The sequence below is a fragment of the Colletotrichum gloeosporioides genome (assembly GCF_011800055.1).
Source record: "Colletotrichum gloeosporioides strain Lc1 chromosome Unknown consensus_36, whole genome shotgun sequence".
Taxonomy (NCBI): domain Eukaryota; kingdom Fungi; phylum Ascomycota; class Sordariomycetes; order Glomerellales; family Glomerellaceae; genus Colletotrichum; species Colletotrichum gloeosporioides.
The window spans coordinates 243,607-262,210 of NW_025544681.1; the positions used below are offsets into that span (position 1 = coordinate 243,607).

At 54.9% G+C, this 18,604-nt stretch overlaps 9 protein-coding genes across 9 annotated transcripts; 6 read left to right on the forward strand and 3 right to left on the reverse strand.

Annotated features, from left to right (window-relative positions):
• Positions 1-580: 580 nt before the first annotated feature.
• Positions 581-1,621, forward strand: GCG54_00005982 (DNA polymerase epsilon subunit C; the record flags this gene model as incomplete). The annotated part of the gene is made up of 1 exon (XM_045405996.1): positions 581-1,621. The coding sequence occupies one exon, from the start codon at positions 581-583 to the stop codon at positions 1,619-1,621; it is 1,041 nt and encodes a 346-aa protein (XP_045265379.1).
• A 1,338-nt stretch (positions 1,622-2,959) lies between these two features.
• GCG54_00005983 (Phosphatidylinositol 4-kinase pik1) lies at positions 2,960-6,241 on the forward strand (the record flags this gene model as incomplete). The annotated part of the gene is made up of 5 exons (XM_045405997.1): positions 2,960-3,039; positions 3,155-3,341; positions 3,413-5,894; positions 5,947-6,151; positions 6,202-6,241. The coding sequence occupies 5 exons, from the start codon at positions 2,960-2,962 to the stop codon at positions 6,239-6,241; spliced, it is 2,994 nt and encodes a 997-aa protein (XP_045265380.1).
• A 915-nt stretch (positions 6,242-7,156) lies between these two features.
• On the reverse strand, positions 7,157-8,147 carry GCG54_00005984 (3-beta-hydroxysteroid-Delta(8) Delta(7)-isomerase; the record flags this gene model as incomplete). The annotated part of the gene is made up of 5 exons (XM_045405998.1): positions 7,157-7,272; positions 7,329-7,563; positions 7,615-7,751; positions 7,812-7,838; positions 7,889-8,147. 5 exons carry the CDS (start codon positions 8,145-8,147, stop codon positions 7,157-7,159), a joined length of 774 nt encoding a protein of 257 aa, XP_045265381.1.
• A 690-nt stretch (positions 8,148-8,837) lies between these two features.
• GCG54_00005985 (N-acetylglucosamine-induced protein 1) lies at positions 8,838-9,649 on the forward strand (the record flags this gene model as incomplete). The annotated part of the gene is made up of 2 exons (XM_045405999.1): positions 8,838-9,081; positions 9,138-9,649. Coding segments are annotated over 2 exons (756 nt in total), but the record flags the coding sequence as incomplete, so codon positions are not given.
• A 70-nt stretch (positions 9,650-9,719) lies between these two features.
• On the reverse strand, positions 9,720-10,202 carry GCG54_00005986 (uncharacterized protein; the record flags this gene model as incomplete). The annotated part of the gene is made up of 1 exon (XM_045406000.1): positions 9,720-10,202. The coding sequence occupies one exon, from the start codon at positions 10,200-10,202 to the stop codon at positions 9,720-9,722; it is 483 nt and encodes a 160-aa protein (XP_045265383.1).
• Positions 10,203-11,720: 1,518 nt separating this feature from the next.
• GCG54_00005987 (Protein bimA) lies at positions 11,721-14,254 on the forward strand (the record flags this gene model as incomplete). Its single annotated transcript, XM_045406001.1, has 2 exons — positions 11,721-14,129; positions 14,180-14,254. The coding sequence occupies 2 exons, from the start codon at positions 11,721-11,723 to the stop codon at positions 14,252-14,254; spliced, it is 2,484 nt and encodes an 827-aa protein (XP_045265384.1).
• Positions 14,255-15,623: 1,369 nt separating this feature from the next.
• GCG54_00005988 (Histone H4.1) lies at positions 15,624-16,210 on the forward strand (the record flags this gene model as incomplete). The annotated part of the gene is made up of 3 exons (XM_045406002.1): positions 15,624-15,633; positions 15,692-15,991; positions 16,047-16,210. 3 exons carry the CDS (start codon positions 15,624-15,626, stop codon positions 16,208-16,210), a joined length of 474 nt encoding a protein of 157 aa, XP_045265385.1.
• A 454-nt stretch (positions 16,211-16,664) lies between these two features.
• Positions 16,665-17,234, reverse strand: GCG54_00005989 (Trafficking protein particle complex subunit 2; the record flags this gene model as incomplete). Its single annotated transcript, XM_045406003.1, has 2 exons — positions 16,665-16,971; positions 17,050-17,234. 2 exons carry the CDS (start codon positions 17,232-17,234, stop codon positions 16,665-16,667), a joined length of 492 nt encoding a protein of 163 aa, XP_045265386.1.
• A 567-nt stretch (positions 17,235-17,801) lies between these two features.
• Positions 17,802-18,221, forward strand: GCG54_00005990 (54S ribosomal protein L31; the record flags this gene model as incomplete). Its single annotated transcript, XM_045406004.1, has 2 exons — positions 17,802-18,081; positions 18,169-18,221. The coding sequence occupies 2 exons, from the start codon at positions 17,802-17,804 to the stop codon at positions 18,219-18,221; spliced, it is 333 nt and encodes a 110-aa protein (XP_045265387.1).
• Between the last annotated feature and the right edge of the window lie 383 nt (positions 18,222-18,604).

Genomic DNA, 18,604 nt, shown 5'->3' on the forward strand with positions numbered 1-18,604 from the left:
TGCCACCACCAAGGCGACACTGCATTAGCCCCGCGTCCCAAGGACTCCATCCCGTCTCACGCATCCCAGCAGACGTAGCGCTGGGACAAGCTGTCACTGCCTCAGTGCCTATACACACCGCACGCGGCAGCCAGGCTTAAATCAGACTCACGCCGCCGTCAACGGGAAACGCGGAACGATTGCCTTGGCCGACCCCAGTCTATATCCCAGTCCAGTCAGTTGTTTATACAACTGACGAGCATACGCCCACGCACAAGAGATTGCTCGCGTTGAGAGACGCAAGTCATTGAAGGAAACCACCCGAGCCGAACGAGAGGGGAAGCAGGTGCTTTTTGTTCTCCAAGAAATCATCCACCCCCTGTTCCTCGCTTAATCATCCTGTCTCCGCTCCCACGCTGCCATAGGCGGTCCTTGGGCATCCTTGGCCATAGCACCCCAACCCGACCCAGCCAAGCTCCCCCTGTCATTCGGCCTCCACCTTGAGGGACGAAAAAAAAAAAATAGCGGCCTTCTAATTTTTCCAGAACAGCGCCAGAGCAGTACCTAGCCGGGAGAGGGAGAGGGAAAAAAAAAAATAAAAATGGCGGACGACACTGCCTACGCTCCAAAGTCGCCAGACCTCTCTTCCTTTTATTCGGCAGCACCCGCCCCGCCTACACCTCCACAGCACAATCTGCAGCACCACCAGCAGCACCTGGACCTGAGCAAACTGCAAACTTCAGGACCTGCGCCGCCGGTATATGAATACTCCTCGTCCCCGTCGCGCGCCTACCAACCTCACCAGCCGACTTCTACTCCTGTACACATCAAACAGGAGCAGCCCCACTACCCGCCCTCTACGGCATTCAAGTCCGAATATTCCTCTTATCAGCCACCCGTGCAGCACATCCACCCGCACCACCAGCATTACCATCAACCGCACCAGCAGTACCTGTCACCGCAGTCCAACCACCAGCCGCCGCAGCCACCACCACAGCAACAGCAGCAGCCTTCTCCGCAGCAACCCCCACCAAGTCCATATGGGCAGCAACCCGTTAAATATCAAGATCAGCCTCAACACCAGTATCAACCGCCAGCACCCCAGAGCCACCAATACGTAGAGAAAAAACAGTACGGCACAACGCCCAATCTCTACGACATTCCGTACAATCCAAATTTCGACAATCAAGCTTTGCCCCAGACACCAGGTTCTGCCACCATGCCTCCAAGGAAGAACACACAGTCGGCTCCCTCGCCGCCGCCAGTCGAATCCTCTCCAGTTCGGACCAAGTTCCCCACTGCCAGGATAAAGCGCATTATGCAGGCCGATGAGGAAGTCGGCAAGGTGGCTCAACAAACGCCCATCGCCGTTGGCAAGGCCCTGGAGCTGTTTATGATTGCAGTTGTCAGTAAGAGCGCAGACATCGCCAAGGAGAAGAACTCCAAGCGTGTGACGGCACAGATGTTGAAGCAAGTCATCGAAAGAGACGGCCAATATGATTTCTTGGCCGACATTGCCCTCAAGGTCGGCGACGAAGAGAAGAGGGGTGGCCGCTCCAAGGCCGACACAGAGAGTGAGGAGGAAATGGAGGTTGAGACGAAGAAGAAGGGCAAGGGTGGTCGCAAGAAGAAGGCCACGTGAGAAAGTGTTTCTGCACATCACATCGGGGTCGAGATTATTTGAATGACGAGAACTATGAAAGGGTTATGAGGACTGGCGTTGGACTGGCTAGCATCTACATCGGCGTTGGGTGACACAACGAAAACTTGTCACTTGGGGGCACAGGGTACACGGCACGGAGGAACTAAGCGCTGCTTCCTCACACTTGCATGCCATGGACGGCTTGTCTTCCTTGTATGCGCATTGGGCCTGTCGTTGGACAGCATTCACATTCACATTCACATTTTTAGAATGAAGAGATTATGTTGCGCTTCAAGATGTGCTGCTGATACTGACTGACTTACACCGTGGGCCATCTGAAACTCACTTCTCACCAACCCGGCGCGGCGCGGCACCTCGGCGGGGTCTCTTTACTTGCCTCATGCTGTGAAATCACTGGGGGATAGGGGGCCAAGCAAGCTCGCAAATTTGTGTAATTATATCAAGATAATTTCATCTCATTCTCACAAGTCCATGGACCTCTGTCTCAAATCACCCACAAACTGTACATAGTACGTCAGCTCTCAGGGTGAGCTCTCTCGCCCCGCCCCCTATGCACCTACGTCACATATGCATATAAGACGATACCCCGCCGGCAGGGGTCATCCATCTTGAGGTTCCGAGTTACCTTAGTAAGGTAGCTTCTGTGGCCTAGCACCTCAGTCTCTGGGCAAATGTCTCCCGCCTCTCCAACTCCCGCAGGTGCCTACGGCTTGCGGAGCAAACCTAGAGGGTAGCGAACTCGGTCCCAGCGGACTGTGGCCCCTTTTTGTGTGAAGGTGGCCCCTAAAGTTCCGGTGCTCAGTCCCAACCAAGCCCGCAAGGTACCTTCCAGGCATGGCAGGCCAGGTACCCAGCAATTGCGAATTGAGCCATGCTGAGGTAACCCGGCGTACCTTAATTTGAAGCCCGAAAATTTAGGCACTTGCAACGGCGGGTCGTGCATGGCTGATGGGGCATTCCTCCCACCTTCCAAGTCACGCCCTCACATTAGTGGACAAATCGACCTCCCCAAATCCACGGCCGAGAAGGGAGCTACCTACAACTGGACTCCTTTAATACACCGACGAGCATCCGGCCACCTCACCGCGTGTACCTACCCTACCTGTCCTTCCGCCGACTCGACGACTCGATCCATTGTCTTGCTTGCTGCATCTGCAAATCTGCGTGCTGCTCTGCGCAAACCGACCTCCAAACATATGAGCTTCTAGAGCCATGCGAAACCGTCCCTCTCGCTGCAAATCCCGTTCATGTCCATGATCAATGAGGCACCGAGCCTCACTGTACTTGCATCCTTCTTTCCGCTTCGTGGCGTAACCAATGTCGTGGGACCTGCTCAAGCGATTCCTTGAGTCCGACGTTTTCAACTCGAACCCGTTTCTCTCCGTCTCCTACCTATCGTGAGCTCTTTCCCCCTCCTCCCAGCATCTCCAAGTTGTCGCAGCGTCCGTTGCGCCCCCAATTGGCGCTGACACATGACGTCGGACACTCAAAACTGACCCCTTTGTGATGCAGCCGGTACGCCGACCATGTGGGAATCCACTATGTCCTTTGCAACAAGCTGCGACAATTCCCTTACGAGGACATTGAATTCTTCCTGCCGCAGCTATGCCATCTTATAATTAGCGTCGACAATGAGTCCATGGCCCTGGAGGAATTCCTCCTGGACCTGTGCGAGGAGTCTGTGACTGCCGCCCTCCTTGTGAGTTACCCTCCGTCAACCCATTGCGCCGCCGCGCTTCCGTCGATGGCTTGTCTAATGTCACTTTCTAGACCTTCTGGCTCTTCCAGACCTACCTACACGACCTATCATCCAATCCTCAATCCAAGTCCTTCCAAACGTGTCGTAGGGTGTACAACAAGGTGCAGCACATCGTGTTCGGTCTACCAGATGCCGCGCGGCATGACAAGATTAAGGAAAACATTTTGCCAGTTACGGTTCTTGCAAGCTTCGTCTTGGCCAGTGTCGCGGTCCCTCTCGTCCCGCATTGGGCGGGACCCCTCGCCGTTGCACAAGCCAGGAAGCCTCAACCATCCGACGACCTGATATCCAACTCGCAAACACAGGACAACAACCCCAAGGTGACACGATCCCAGACGGTGACGGCCGCGAGCAGCACAAGGTCCAAGCGTGCGAAAGATGGCGGGCGCATCACGAGCGCTCCGGACCTTGTGATTTCGAACTTGCCTCACCGGGCGACGGACCCGTCGCCAACGCCGTCGCGCCAGGGTTCGTCGGGCTCGAGGACTCCAGTTGAGGTCAAGAGGTTGCCGTCACATCTCGAGATGAAGAACGCGGACGCTCGACTTAGTTCATCATCACTGCCTCTTCCCGAGCTGCGGTCCCCACGATTGGCCATCACCCGGCCCGCAACTCCAGTGTCTGCAGGACTTCCGCCACGACCGAACGACGCTCTCAATAGGAGACATTCTCATCATTTCAAGAGCAGTGCCGCCGGCGCCGAATTGACACCGTTACAGAAGACGAGGCTTTTGCGACAACACTACTTCAGGTGCGAGACGCAGTTTTTGACGGCGCTTGAGGGGATTTCGAACCGGCTAGTCATTGTGCCGAAGCCTGCCCGCCTCAGTGCGCTCCGCGCGGAGCTGGCTCTCATCGCACAGGATCTTCCGGCCGAGGTGGATGTTCCAGTCATCTGCCCCCCGACGCTTGTCGATGGCTCTCCCGCGAAGAGTAGACACCATCGAATTGTGCGCTTGAACCCGGGGGAATCAACAGTACTTAATAGTGCGGAGAAGGTGCCATATCTTCTTATGGTTGAGGTGCTGAGGGATGACTTCTCGTTCGATCCAGAGACGCCAGACAACAAGAGGCTTTTGTCGACTTTGCTTACGGAGCAGGGCACCAATCGACGCATATTTGACCTGTCTGACTCGCCGCGCATACCCATCGCGCCTAAAACTCCGGAGCCCGTCATCGACAGTGTGTTCGAGCCCGTTTCCGGCGACCTGGGAAGCTCTCCTATGTTGAAGCCATTCGATGAAGATGCATCTTCGAAGTTCCAAGCCAAGCAGGCTTCGCCGGCGCAACCACAACGTCTCCCAAGCAACACTAACACGATGTCGAGTACAATTTCCGACAACATGACCACTCCACGCAGCTCAGGCGCCTCTACCTCGAGGTCTAGCAGTCCTCCGGGCCCTCTCCGCAAGATGACGCTATCAGGCCGTGGTGCTCCAGCAGCCGAGCAGCCCGACTTTTCTGCGCTCGCGACGCATATGCGCACAGCCTCACAGATGTTGGCCCAGCTTGAGGCTACGAGCGGCAAGCGGCCAAGACATGAGGTGCAAGCTATTAGGGCAAAAATCATTGCGAGTATGCAGAGTCTGGAGGAGCAGAGCTTCGATATGGATGAGCAGGGTCCAACATTTGACACGATCATGGCCAAGGCCTCTACTGCGCAGGCGGCGCAGGCTGCTGCCGTTGCACAAGTAAATGCTGAGCCTGAGGTGGAGAGCGAATCACCTATTGAGCCAGGGGCCAATGCCGGTGCTGGACTTGCGAGAATGGAAAACGACATCAAGACCGGTGGTATCCAGACCAAGGGTGACCGTGACGATCCGAGCGCAGCAGTCTTTGGTGAAGCCTGGGAGGCCAAGAAGGAGCGTGTCCGCAAGACGTCGCCTTATGGCTGGATGAAGAACTGGGATTTGGTTAGCGTCATCGTTAAGACGGGGGCCGATCTGCGTCAGGAAGCGTTCGCTTGCCAGTTAATCGACGTTTGCCACAAGATTTGGGTCGATGCGAAGGTTAATGTCTGGGTCAAGCTCATGCGCATTCTCGTCACGGGAGAGTCGTCGGGCTTGATTGAGACGATTACCAACGGCGTCTCATTACACTCTATCAAGAGAAGTCTGACTCTGTCAATGGAGGCGGGTCCGGGCCAAAAACGTCGATTCGCCACTCTCAGAGATCACTTTCTCAAAGCGTTTGGTGCCGCAGATAGCGAACCGTACAAGGCTGGAGTAGACGCCTTTAAGCGCTCGCTCGCCGCGTACAGTATGATATCATACATCTTGCAGCTCAAGGACAGACATAACGGTAATGTCCTGATCGACAGCGAGGGCCATATCGTTCACATCGACTTTGGCTTCATGTTGTCCAACTCTCCGGGATCCGTTGGCTTTGAAGCAGCGCCTTTCAAGCTGACGCAGGAGTACATTGAGGTGCTGGGCGGCATTGGATCTGATGACTACGAAGACTACAAGAAACTCTGCAAACAGGCTTTCCAAGGTAAATTACGTCCCACCAGGAGTCTTTTTGAAAAAAAAGCTAACCTCTTCAGCCTTGCGGCGGTCTGCGGATAACATCATTGATCTGGTGGCCATGATGGGACGTGACTCGAAGATGCCCTGCTACTCTGCCGGCGTAGCCCAAGCTACGCACAACCTTCGCCAACGGTTCCAACTGCAACTCAGTGCGGACGAGGCGGAGCAGTTTGTCGAGACTGACTTAATCGGCAAGTCTCTCGGCAGTTATTACACGCGGCTGTAGGTCTTCCACTACTCTTCATGCACATCCAATTGCTAATGCCCGCCAGCTACGACACCTTCCAGTATAGAACGCAGGGCATCTACTAGATGAGTGATGAAGGGACTTGGTCAACAACTCGTGCATTGGGGCATTGGCATGCATCTAGGCATCTGGGCGGCGTTGTGGTTGTATAGACGACTTGCTGATAATGAAGAGCCGAGGAATGATCTCTCGGACACACATGACTCGACGGGGAGGCAGCGTCTTAGAGGTATAGCTTGCCTCTTGAGGAGATAGGATACCGAATAAGATGAATGATATCCATATGCATGGTTTCTAGCACCTGGTCCGAGTGCTGTGCGTGCAAGTAAGGCTATGATCTACGAGCAGTTTGCCACTGGTGGATGATGCTCACAGCCACATGATACTCGGAAAAGGAGCATGTAATATGTTCCATGTCTCCGAACTGACTCTAGTAGTCTTGACTGCACACCGACGCGCGACATATTGTATCACACCTGGGAGGCGTCTCCGACTCTCGTATGACTGGCAGTGAGCATTCTCAGGATACTCTGTTCTCCCTGGTTCTCGTTCCGGTGATGGTTCTGGGATGATGAAATTACTATCTAGTTCGGTGTCGCAGACTTGGGAGGCCGGCGAGGCGGCTAAGGTTTCACAGCGTCGAACTACTTTCAGGGCAAGTTTTGGATGTCCATTCGCTCGCAGTTCTCTCTCTGATTCTCCATAGTCACTCGGAATGGAATTCACCAAATAGCCAGTGACACGCACTCATTTCATACGCAGGAAACAACCAACGCCCAGATGCGAACAGAAACGGTTCCGTGTCAACTTCGCTGTCATACCTGTCGACCTCAGCTCGTTGCTCCCCCGAATTCATGAATCAGCGCGACACGAGCCCGAAAGCTTTCCAACAGTTCCCCAATTTCTGATGTCGGGCTCGATTCAAGATATCCCATCAAAGGAAACTCAAAGGACACTGTCGCCGTGTGCACCGCCCTCTCTCACTCATTCTTCTTCACGTCGCGAGGCAAACTTTGAGCTGCTTCAAAGGCGCCATCACTGCCATCCGCCTTCTCCAGTTGGCGTTTGATATACATGATATTGCTGGACAGAAGGACTATTGACAAGTTAGCTCGAACCAACCAGTATCGATAAACGAGAGGAATGGCATACGCGCTGGCACAATGACCCAGGGGCCATTAAACCCGATATAGTAGACCCAGAAGTAAAGGAACTCGGGTCGACTGTGAGATACGCCGTGGAGGAAGTACTCGGCCAAGCTGGTGGAGTAGTAGAGCACGACGCCGTACAGGTGACCGACGCACATGATGATAGTCAAAGGGTAGCGCAGGGTGCTTCTCTTCGCGATGGCGATCACGATGGACCAGCACAGCGGACCCCATATCGCCTAATTTCTGTTATTGAATGCTCGTTCAGAGGTTGAACCGGGGTTTCTTACCACGGTGAATCCTTCAACGCAGAGCATGAAAGTGTCGGATGTCAGGTAGCGTGAGTCGGACAGGGCGTATTCCTTCCAGAGCTGGCCGAAGAAAGTTTGCAGGCTCGCTAGGTTTTCATGGTAAAGGATGAAGTAGCCTGCGATGGGATTAGATCCTGACCGGGTATGATGCGATGGAATGATGGGTTGTTACCTACCCTCGAAGAAGCAGTGAAGAAAGCCGCCTGCATCGTGTCAGCCGTTGTAAGCGCCGTAGCCGAGAGGCACTACTCACAAAGTGCAAACCAAGCGACGGTGAAGAGATCTGCCTTCGACAGAGCAGGGTGGGCTTTCCTGGCGCCCAGGACAGCCGCTCCGACGGCCAGGGCAAGAACGGCGCCGAAGGCGATGAGGAGGATGGGGATGGCGGTTTGGTTCACGGTATAGTGCAGGATTGGGGCGTCGACGGGGTAGTACGGGTGTGCGGGAGCAGCCACGTTGGCCGATAAGTCGACGGCCGGGTCATTCGTGTTATGCGGGATGGACTCGGTCATTGCTGGCCGGAACAGCCTTGCGCATACCTCAATTTCGGGGTTGATTCTTGACGCGTGGCTGGCCGACAAAACGTGGTTGTGAGCATGTTAAAGGATCGATGTGACTCGGCGGTCAAGTCGGTGGAAAATGACACCTAGGTACTGGTCGAACCAATGCTCACAGCATGTTCTTTCGGCCAGGTTTCAAAACTCAATGCATTTTTTCTTCTAAACAAAAGGACACCTGGTTTTTATGAAATATATATTTGATTTGCCAGGCGGCTTGAATCCTCATAGAGGACGGGAGTTATTGCTGGCCCATTATGCTCGAATGTCTGCTTTTGTTGCATCTAAGCTGCCCTTCTGGAAGACGGCGCCGTTGGAAAGCGGCTGACGCTGGCTTCCTAACACAAATACATGCGCATTGGATCACTGAGAAGCCTGTTAGGATAAGAGAAAAAGATGCAACTTAAGCCCCAAAACAAAATTGTCTGCTTCCCGGGTTAAGTACATGGCAGTAAATATTGTTTGTACAGAACAGCGCACTTGAGACGAAGCTTGTTGTTGTATCTTCAACACCCGTTGATAGTTGTTTCTAGCACCTGTGTAACGTAACAGCAGTTACCTTAGCGGCTAGTTGGGGAAACCGGACCGCTGATCTTCCGCAGGCCGCCGCCCGTGTGAGGTGGATGCCGTTACCGCCAATTAGTCGACCTCGTGTTGCCTGCCATCTCCGTCAAGTCATCGTCCTGCCTGTATGTGAGACGCCCTTCTCAACGCCGCCATCCGGTCCTTTTCAAACATCACCGCACCCTCCGAGCCACGACAGTCAACATGGGCGACGTTCCGGTTGAAGAAGCCCCTTTCCCGCTGACGGATGTCGATAAGTGGGTCCTGTCACAGACGGACGAGGAGTTCAAGAAGCATGACTGGGAGGAGCTCAAGGAGATTATTAGTGCGTCATATTTTTTGCGCTTTGGTTTTGTGTCTTGAGAGTCTAATGGTCTACAGAGACGAACAAGCTGGAGGTTCTGAAGCGGAAGCCCTCAGACCTGCGTCGATACATGAAGTGGACGGCCGAGACCAAGGCCGAGTATGGTTCCATGACCAAGTACCTCCTCGTGAACCGCCTGCCAAAGACCTGGGGCGAGCCGCCATTCACACCCAAGTCGCTCGTTCCCTTTGAGGATCCGTCCGACTACCGAGTCCTTGTCAATGACTGGCCGTACGGACTTGACCCCGAGATCACCCATATCGTGGTCTGGTCGCGCACCATCATCCCTACTGATGCGGAGACGGGGGACATGACGCCAGAGAGCAGGCGCATCACCCAGAGATTTGTCGAGAGGTACTTTATTGAAAGCTTAGGCGATGGTGGAGCAGACAGAGTTGTCTGGTTCAAGAATTGGGTTGCTCTGCAGAGTGTGCGGGCTCTTGAGCACATCCATGTTCTGGTGAGAAATGTAGACGCAGAGGTCATCAAGAAGTGGGCCGAAGAGCAGCCGTGGCATAGACAGAACTGAGGATAGACCCAGTAGAGGTGAATAGACACCATATCAGCTGTCGAGCTGCTGGAACAGACTTGTAGCCAAGTTATGCCGCACGGCGCTGTTTGCGGTTGGCAGGCATAGGAGCTTCGTTGTTGCCAGCACCCTGCATACCTTGGGCCATCCTCTTGCCAGCTCCTAGCAGACCAACTCCAGCGTAGGCGCCGTATGCCGGGGCGGCGAGCCACAGCAGCCAGCCCCAGTTGCCAAACAGGATGACGAGAACCACGGATGCCCAGGTGACCCAGACGACGTCAAACATGTACTCAGTCAAGCCGGCGGCTGCGAGGTCCTCGCCTGAAGCCTTGAGACCTCCTCCCGCGTCATACTTGGGACGCCCCGCGTTCTCGAGGACGAACTCGCAGATCAAGGCCGGGGCAGAGAGGAGAATGAACCAGAAAAGAGACCTCGACTTGATCAGGAAGTGGAACAGAAGAAAGCTGATGTTGACAATGGCAGAGCCGATGTGCAGGTTGTTCAGAGCGGCGGCATTGGACTTGGCCCTATCCTTCTTCGCCTTTTGCGCCATGTCGACGGTTGGCTGTGTTGAGGTTGCTGCGGGTCGATGTTGCAGAAAGGCGAGGAATGGTTAATGCCGTCAAAGGGTACAAGAAACGCAGTTGAGGTCAATTGAATTGGTCGATGCCCCGGCGCAAGGTGGCACGAATGTGAATGAGTACCCGTACGTTCCTGAGGATGAAGACAGGTTGCGGGCAAACGGTGTTGAGGCTGAAGGATGCGAGTGACGAAATTCCACAAGTGAGGTGTGGCTCAGGCGCGGGATCCAATGACAGTGCACTTCGGACGGCATCAAGTGGATCTCTAAATTGAGAAGACGGTGCACCGCCTGGAAAGGAAGAGGTGGCGGGAGGCTGTCTCTGGCGGGGGCTGGCGAGTGACGACAGGGGGCTGGCAGGCAGAAAGGCCGCTGAGTGGGCGCTTGTTCCTGTTGCTGGGCGAGGTGACGGCGGTCGCTGCGGTATCGCGTGAGCCAATCAGCGTGGTCGCACCACAACACCACGCGCGACGGGGACTGAAAGGAGAGGGAAACGCTGCCGTCAGGTCAACACGGTGGAACAGGAATAGCAACCTGACATTGTCCATCTTAGACAAGGTCCCTGACCTGAACTGAACTGACCTCACCTGAGGTGACACCTTCGCGACGACGGGACTCGCCCTTGTCTCTCTGCTCTCTTCTTCCCTCCTGCCATCCCACGGCTGGAAGTCTGCCGCTGTCTCCGCCCACCACCTACCTGCCTGCCCCCTCCATCTCATGGTGTAGTGACTCTAGCTTGCCTTAGGTAGCTTCTGGTCTTTTGTCTCCCAGCTTCCACCCCTCCTCCTCCGTCAACACCTTTTCCTTCCTTCCTCCTCTCGATCCGTTCAGTGCGCTTCGTAGCCACGTTTTTTTTCTGCAAGACGCGACCCAGTCAGCCAAATGGCCTGCCGTCTCTTCTTTGGTTGCTGCGAGGAGTGAACAACGCAAAAGTTTGGACCGAGTTCTCAGTTCGTGGTTACGTCGACTTGCAGCGCCCCCCAGAAGGGAAATCCAAACAAATTCACGGGACCCACCACGACGGCCTTTCCGCCTCGACAGGCCCAGTAACAACAGTACCAGCAACAGAGAAACACCACAATACCCATCGATACCAACGTCGCTTGTTTCAGCATTTACGGCGCCAATTCATCTTCAGCGGCCATTCATTACGGCTCTTAATTGTTAATGCCTTCAATAAGCCGACACGATTCGACCGCAGTCCCCTTATTGCTCCTCTAGCCCTGAGGCTCCGCGCGACCCCCAACCTCGAAATTCACGGACGCAACTTTTTGCGCTTGCACAGAAACCATCATCCAAGCTCGCCAGAGCTCAACCACGCTTGCCAACCCTAGCCGCCCGCCCTCCCGGGACGCTGGCCACCCAGATCGACTTTCCAGCCATCCCACCCGACGACTATTTACCACTTGCGCGCGAACCCATGGCCACAATCTCTCGTCGACGGTAACCCCCTCCATCGAGCCGCCTGCATCTCTTCACCACGCCGTGAGAATGGCGCCCACCAGCGCAGCCATCACCGGCCTGCTGCGTCAGGTCATATACTATCATGTCGACCATCACACTTATGACAACGCCCTATTCTTCGCCGAACGCCTGAATGCTCAGGACCCCAAGTCGAGTGAATCGGCTTACCTGTTGGCGCTTTGCCATCTCCGCCTTGGCGATGCGAGGACTGCTTTTGAGGTCAGCAGGCCGTCTGCCTCTCGTGGATCCAACCTGGGCGCCGCCTGGATTTTTGCGCAGGCTTGCCTCAAACTCGAACGGTACAAGGACGGCATCAACGCGCTGGAAAAAGCGCGAGAGAAGTGGATTGGCAAGACGAACCTGGGCAAACATACCACAACAACCCGATCACTATATCCAGACGAAGCTGCGGTTTTATGTCTGCTAGGAAAGCTGTACCGAGCATACGATGACCGTCGAAGGGCGATCGAGTGTTTTGAGAATGCCGTCAGGGTCAACCCCTTCATGTGGGACGCTTTCCAGGCTCTTTGCGACATGGGTGTGAATGTCAGGGTCCCCAACATCTTCCAGGTCACCGATTCACTCACCCATAGCTTCGACCAAGACCCCAGTGTGGTTCTCCAGGAGCCCAAGGAGGGCACATCGAACTCGTTCGAGCCCAAGAAGCACTCGGCCCGGACTATGATGGACTCATCAGATCCTTTCAACCTTCACCGATCCTCGACGTACCAAGACATGCCCTTTAGTGCCAACGTTTTTGCTGCCGAGGCGGAAGAGAACGACTTTATGTCAAAAATCACGGCGGCAAAGGCGAGACTGGCACCGCCAGCCACGGCAAATGGCGAGTCCGATCTTATGGAGACACCCACCGGTCCCGTATCGATGCCCGAGGTTCCGACATTGCGTAACTTCGCTGCTGAGCCACCTCAAGCGCCGCCTCGGAGGACACGGACGGCGCAGGCCGTGGAGCCAGGCTTCCTGGAAGCACCTCCAAAGATGAGTTACAGACTAGGTGCCAAGAGAAGCACTAGGAGTCAAGATAAGGATCAAACCGTCGAGTTGCACTCTGACACCGGCACGGGTCCCGGAATCTTGCGGACAGCAGCACCCTCGGAACGAAAGAGGACAGTCTCGGGGCACCCTGTTCAGTCACGACAGCATTCCGAAGAAGTCAGCGCTCCTACGCAAAGGAGGAGTGCGAGGCTAAATATGAACATGTTTCACAAGCCGTCAGTCACCAAGGCGAACTCGGGCGCTGCTACCATCAGCGGCGGGACTCGCGAGTTGAAGAAGGCTAGACCCCAAATCTCTCGAATCATGCGGCCTGGCTCTAGTGGTTCCAGTGTCGGTAGGGTCGTAAGTGGCAACCGGAAGCCCATCGAAGACAATGGCATGGACGTCGACCATGCCGAGACCACTCGAGTACGGGAGCCTCACGCGATCCAGCATGCTGTGCCAAGAGCTGCTCTTGTTGAGCCCGACAACGTCAAGATTGAAGAGGCTTTGAAATGGATCATGGACTTGCTCAAGAAGTTCGCTTCTGGCTACTTTGCACTTAAGCAGTTCAGATGCCAGGAGGCTCTGCATTCCTACGGCACTTTGCCCCGCAGCCAACAGGATACACCCTGGGTTCTGGTCCAGATGGGCAAGGCGTACCACGAGCAAGGCTCGTACAAGGAGGCCGAGAAGTTCTTCAGGAAGCTGCGTGTTGTGGCTCCAACGCGAATGGAAGATATGGAAATCTACTCAACCATTCTTTGGCACTTGAAGCGCGAGACAGACCTCTCTTTCCTGGCCCACGAGCTTGTCGATGCCGACTGGGACTCGCCTCAGGCCTGGTGTGCGTTGGGCAATGCCTCGTCTCTTTCCCGAGACCACGAACAAGCACTCAAGTGTTTTAAGCGGGCTACGCAACTAGATCCAGGTTTTGCGTACGCCTTCACTCTGCAAGGTCACGAGCACGTCGCCAATGAAGAGTATGAAAAGGCTATGGCGGCCTTCCGTCGCGCCATCGCTGCCGACAAGCGTCACTACAACGCTTACTTTGGCATTGGTGGTGTGTACGAGAAGCTGGGCAGCTACGACAAGGCATACTCACACTTCCACACCGCGTCGATCATCAATCCGACCAATGCTGTTCTCATCTGTCGCATAGGAGGGATTTTGGAGAGGCAGAAGCAGATTCTTCCGGCGCTCCAGTTCTTCAGCAAGGCTGTGGAGCTAGCGCCCAAGGCTGCGATGGTCCGGTATCGGAAAGCCCGCGCACTCATGCTTCTCAGACAGATAGATGCTGCGGAGAAGGAATTGTTGATCGTGAAGGACATGGCACCAGACGAGGCGATGGTGCACTTCCTTCTTGGTAGGCTGTACAGGAATGCCGGGGAGAAGCAGATGGCGGTACGCTGCTTCAGCAACGCGCTCGCTCTGGATCCAAAGGTATGCTATCCGCGTGTAGTGATGAAGCCCTTGGCTAACCGCATCGAAAGGCCAGCGTATCGATCAAGGAAGCGATCGAAAGCCTCGAAGAGGACATGAGCATGGAGGACTCGATGATGACATGAGTATATGGCATATGAGTTTCTTGGCTTCAAGTCAGGGCTTGCCCTGCGAGGCAGAGAATAGCGATTTCTGCATTTTCAGGGGTTGTGCAAGTATAGGAGATGAGTCTGGGTATGACGGAACGAGGCAAGTCCGCCAAGCTTGGGTTTAGGCATGGTATAACAGCACGATGACACGGATTCATGTTTATCGGCATGCTGCATGGCACCGGCGTTTGGGAAAGCAAAGCAGGGAGAGCATACTGGCTTAGGAAGGACACATTATGTCCTCTTGTATATTAACGGCCTCGCGTTGACCAGGCTGCTCGGTAGACAGGTCGTGACGAGAAAAGTAATGCATCACTATTCGCAACACCTCACGACGCTGTGTGGGCATTTTTGCTATGTTTGCTGTCAATCACAGAGCCTGACGGCTTGTTGTGCGGGCGGGTGCTGGAAAGCGGGCCTCGGCAGCGGCTTACGAGAGATGCTAAGAATGGCTCGGGCTATGCTTATCGACATTTTTTAGCCAGAACAAGTCTGGAACCCATTCGATCTGGTCCCCAGACCCCAACATTGTTGCAGTGCAATCGATTTCCATCCCAACACGGACCAATGAACTCCATGCTAGCCAAGGTACTCAACAGTGAATCATTCAGAGGGCGCCTCATCTCCTGTGTTTTCCAGAACGCGCCCACCTCAGATCGCGACTGTTGATCGATGGCCGATGGTGGGGGAGACTGAGACCCCTTGCATGAACTCGGTGGAGAGATGAAAATGCAGCCAATGAAAAATCAGTCCAGCGGTAGCGGAAAGAACTAAGCGGACGGCAGGCAGCGGGAGGACACCTGACGCGTGACAAGAGACCGGTTGCAAAGAGCTCGGTCCACTCAAAAAATCGCCCGCACCCTGCATTGGGCAACTGGCTCAGCTGCGACTGCGAGCACCCCTGCCTGCTCCAGCTGGTCAGAAAAAAAAGGCGGTGCACGGGGCAAGCCGGGTGTCCCCATTGCAATTGACAACACAAGACCCAACGCACCTGCTAAAACAACGCTTTGCAACAGGCCGCAAGTGACTTGCAAAATACGCGGCAAAAAATAGGGACCTTACCGTTTCGCTATTTTTCCAAAGTCCAAATTGGGACTAGCCTACTGATCCGGACCTGCCTCTGCTACCACTGCACGCACCGCACCTCAGCGCACCACACAATCAGTAACCCGTTCCCCAGACTTGCAGCACTGCCTTATTTATTCCTCTCCCCCTCTTTCTCTCCATTCCCGCTCCCCTTCTTACACACCCCAACGTATCCATCACCAAACAACGTCATCCAACATCTCGTCTTCGAGACACAACTACATCCACTTAACTATCCACCTCAAACAACTTCATCAACATGACTGGACGTAAGTAATCTTTTGCTTCCTTTTTCCATCGTCACCGTCGTGGTGTTTGCCGCTCCAGGTGTCGTTGCGTACCCCGCGGTTGGTGCCCACGGAGGCCCATCGGCATGCACTGCCGTACGCGGACGCGTCGCCACGCCTCTCAGGTCGCGTATACACCAGTCGGCATCATCACGACAACTACATTTCCATTTCTTGGACAACGTGCTGACTGTCCCTCCAGGCGGCAAGGGCGGCAAGGGCCTCGGAAAGGGTGGCGCCAAGCGTCACCGCAAGATTTTGCGTGACAACATTCAGGGTATCACCAAGCCCGCTATCCGCCGTCTCGCTCGTCGTGGTGGTGTCAAGCGTATTTCTGCTAGTAAGTTCCTCTTTCTCTCCACTGCAACCACAACCAGGTCTAACAACCCCTCCAGTGATCTACGAGGAGACCCGTGGTGTCCTCAAGTCCTTCCTCGAGGGTGTCATCCGTGACGCCGTCACCTACACTGAGCACGCGAAGCGCAAGACCGTCACCTCCCTGGACGTTGTCTACGCTCTCAAGCGCCAGGGCCGCACCCTGTACGGTTTCGGTGGTTAAGCGTGTCGTTACGACACGGTCGAGCTTTGTTTTGCAGCTTCTTGGTATCACGCAGCCGGGAAGGCCGTTTGGCAAGGCTTGGTGCGGATGGTTCATTGGTCTTTCTCATCGGTAATGGGATATGGATACATCACGTTGATTTAAGGCGTTGGGGATCACACGAGACTCTGGGAATGATACTACTCGAGGCGTCGATAGGCAGACGCGTTTGTCCGAATGAAACAACACCGAAATGGTGACTTGAACATATCGAACCAACCCCGCTGTGCATGAATCGTGACGCGGCTCATTGTTTACATGTCTGAATTCGTCTAAATGGACCGGCTGCCGTCTACACTGCGTGTGCCTCAGTCTGGCTGTAGGCTGTATTACTGCAGGTGACTCATTGCGCCAAGTACTTGTTCTCGCCTCTCTCCACGTTGGCATGATGCTTCTGTCCATGTCGGTCTAGATATCACAAGTATTTCCTTCCTGCCGCTGCGACTCTTGCTCTAAACACCGGGCTCTTCACCTCCATATTGAGTCTGTAAAATGGGCTCATTATCGCTTTAACCCAGTTCTCGTACACCTCCTGAAAGAAGTTCTTGATCGCCTCCTCGGTCGCAGGACTCGTCGGGTTGGCGCCGATGGCTGTTGATGATCGTGAAGACGCGGTGCTGGAAGGTGCAGAAGGCTGGTGGAGTAGGAGGAACTTTACGTTGCCTGCCGTCACGAAGCAGGAGACGTAGTTGTTGAAGAACTTGTCGACCACCTTGAGGTATCTAGGCAGGAATTCCATCGTCAGCATGTGCCAGGCGCATGATCACCACCAAAAGCCTCCCTCCACGGATGGAACATACAATTGACCCTGTGCCCACTGAACCTCCTCCACGATGTCCAGACTGCTGTGCAGGATGAACTGGTTCAGATGGCGAATCTGCTCGTTGAAGCGCGACTGGCCGTCGCCGCCCTGCTTGGAGGTGCCGAACTCATATTCAAAGAGCGGGTTGTCTTGCGTGCCAACGATGGCGAAGTAGTACGACATTGTTCACCGCGACATCAGTGAGTCTCGCTGTGCTGTCGCTGAGAGAGTTTCGATTGTAGGCCCGCGGCGCAAAGCAGATGGCCTAATGTTGTTCGGAGTTTTGTCGTCGTGGAGTGAGGATGGTCTCGAGCGATTCGGGATACTCTCTCTCGCTGGCCTTTCGCGCTCCTTCACCGAAGTCACTGAAGCACCCAGCGAGAGCTGCCAGCTAAGGTAGGCCCGCGGGGCGGACGGGCGGTGGGACCCCTCCCCCCGGGTGCGCTGCGACGACCAGTGGGAAATTCCGCGCGCGAATGGGAACCTTGCGCTGCGCCAGCCAATTGGCTCCACTCTTTTTGGTGCAAGCTCCGAAATTTCCTAGAATCGAATGTCTGGCTTGCACAATTGACGCCTCGAGCTGTTCGACTCCCTCCCCCTCCCTCGACGACGACTCATTTACGGCGACCCGTGTACGATTGACAGGCCCTTTCTATCCTACTTGCATATCGGACGGAGAGCGCGAGCGACAAACCGATAGAGGACCGCTGTCACCGCCGCGACTCGGCAGGAGACACACATACACACATCATGTTCGGGGCGTTCCGCATCACCTCGCCGCTGTCGGGCGGTCTGCTCTGGAAGATCCCCTGGAGGCTGTCCAAGTTTCAGAAGAGGAGGCACAGGCTGCGTCTGCGCGCCGTCGACGACGTCGTCTCCACGGTGGACGCGGCGCTGGCGAAGCAGGGCGAGACGGTTGCTGCCGTGGAGCGGTGGAAGGCGGAGATGCCCACCGAGGCGGAGATGCTGCCGAGGGACAAGTACACCATGTTCGACCGCAAGGAGAAGAGGTACCGCAAGGGCATTCACAGTATGTTGCTTCTCTTCCTGCTTCGTTGTTCCGCCCAAACGGGGTGTCTTCAGAGGGGGTGGCATGGCTAACTTTTGATATCTGCAGAGCTGCCCAAGTGGACGAGAGTATCTCAGAGATTGAACCCTCCCGGATACTAAACAACGACGATGACGAATGCCGAATGTTTTGTTTGAAAGGAGAGGACGTGAAGGGAGGGATAGCGAGGGTCGCCGACGGAGAAGGCAAGCAATTGTATGATTCTTCACATACTTGGTTGCTGCCGAGGCTCTGTCGCGGGGAACAGCGAAGACGTGAGCTCTCGCTGCTTGTTGTACATTATGCATGTATGTGGGTTCAAGAACAACCGCGTATAATGCAAAGCCATGTAGAATGACACGTGCTCAGAACGAGCACAAACTCCAATCATGTCCCGAATGATGTCAAATTGAGGGTATCGAATCCCGAATCCTGTTCCCGTGAAAGCATATTTACCCGCCTATATGGTATGTCAAAAAAACCCCAATGCTTTTCTTATCTCTAA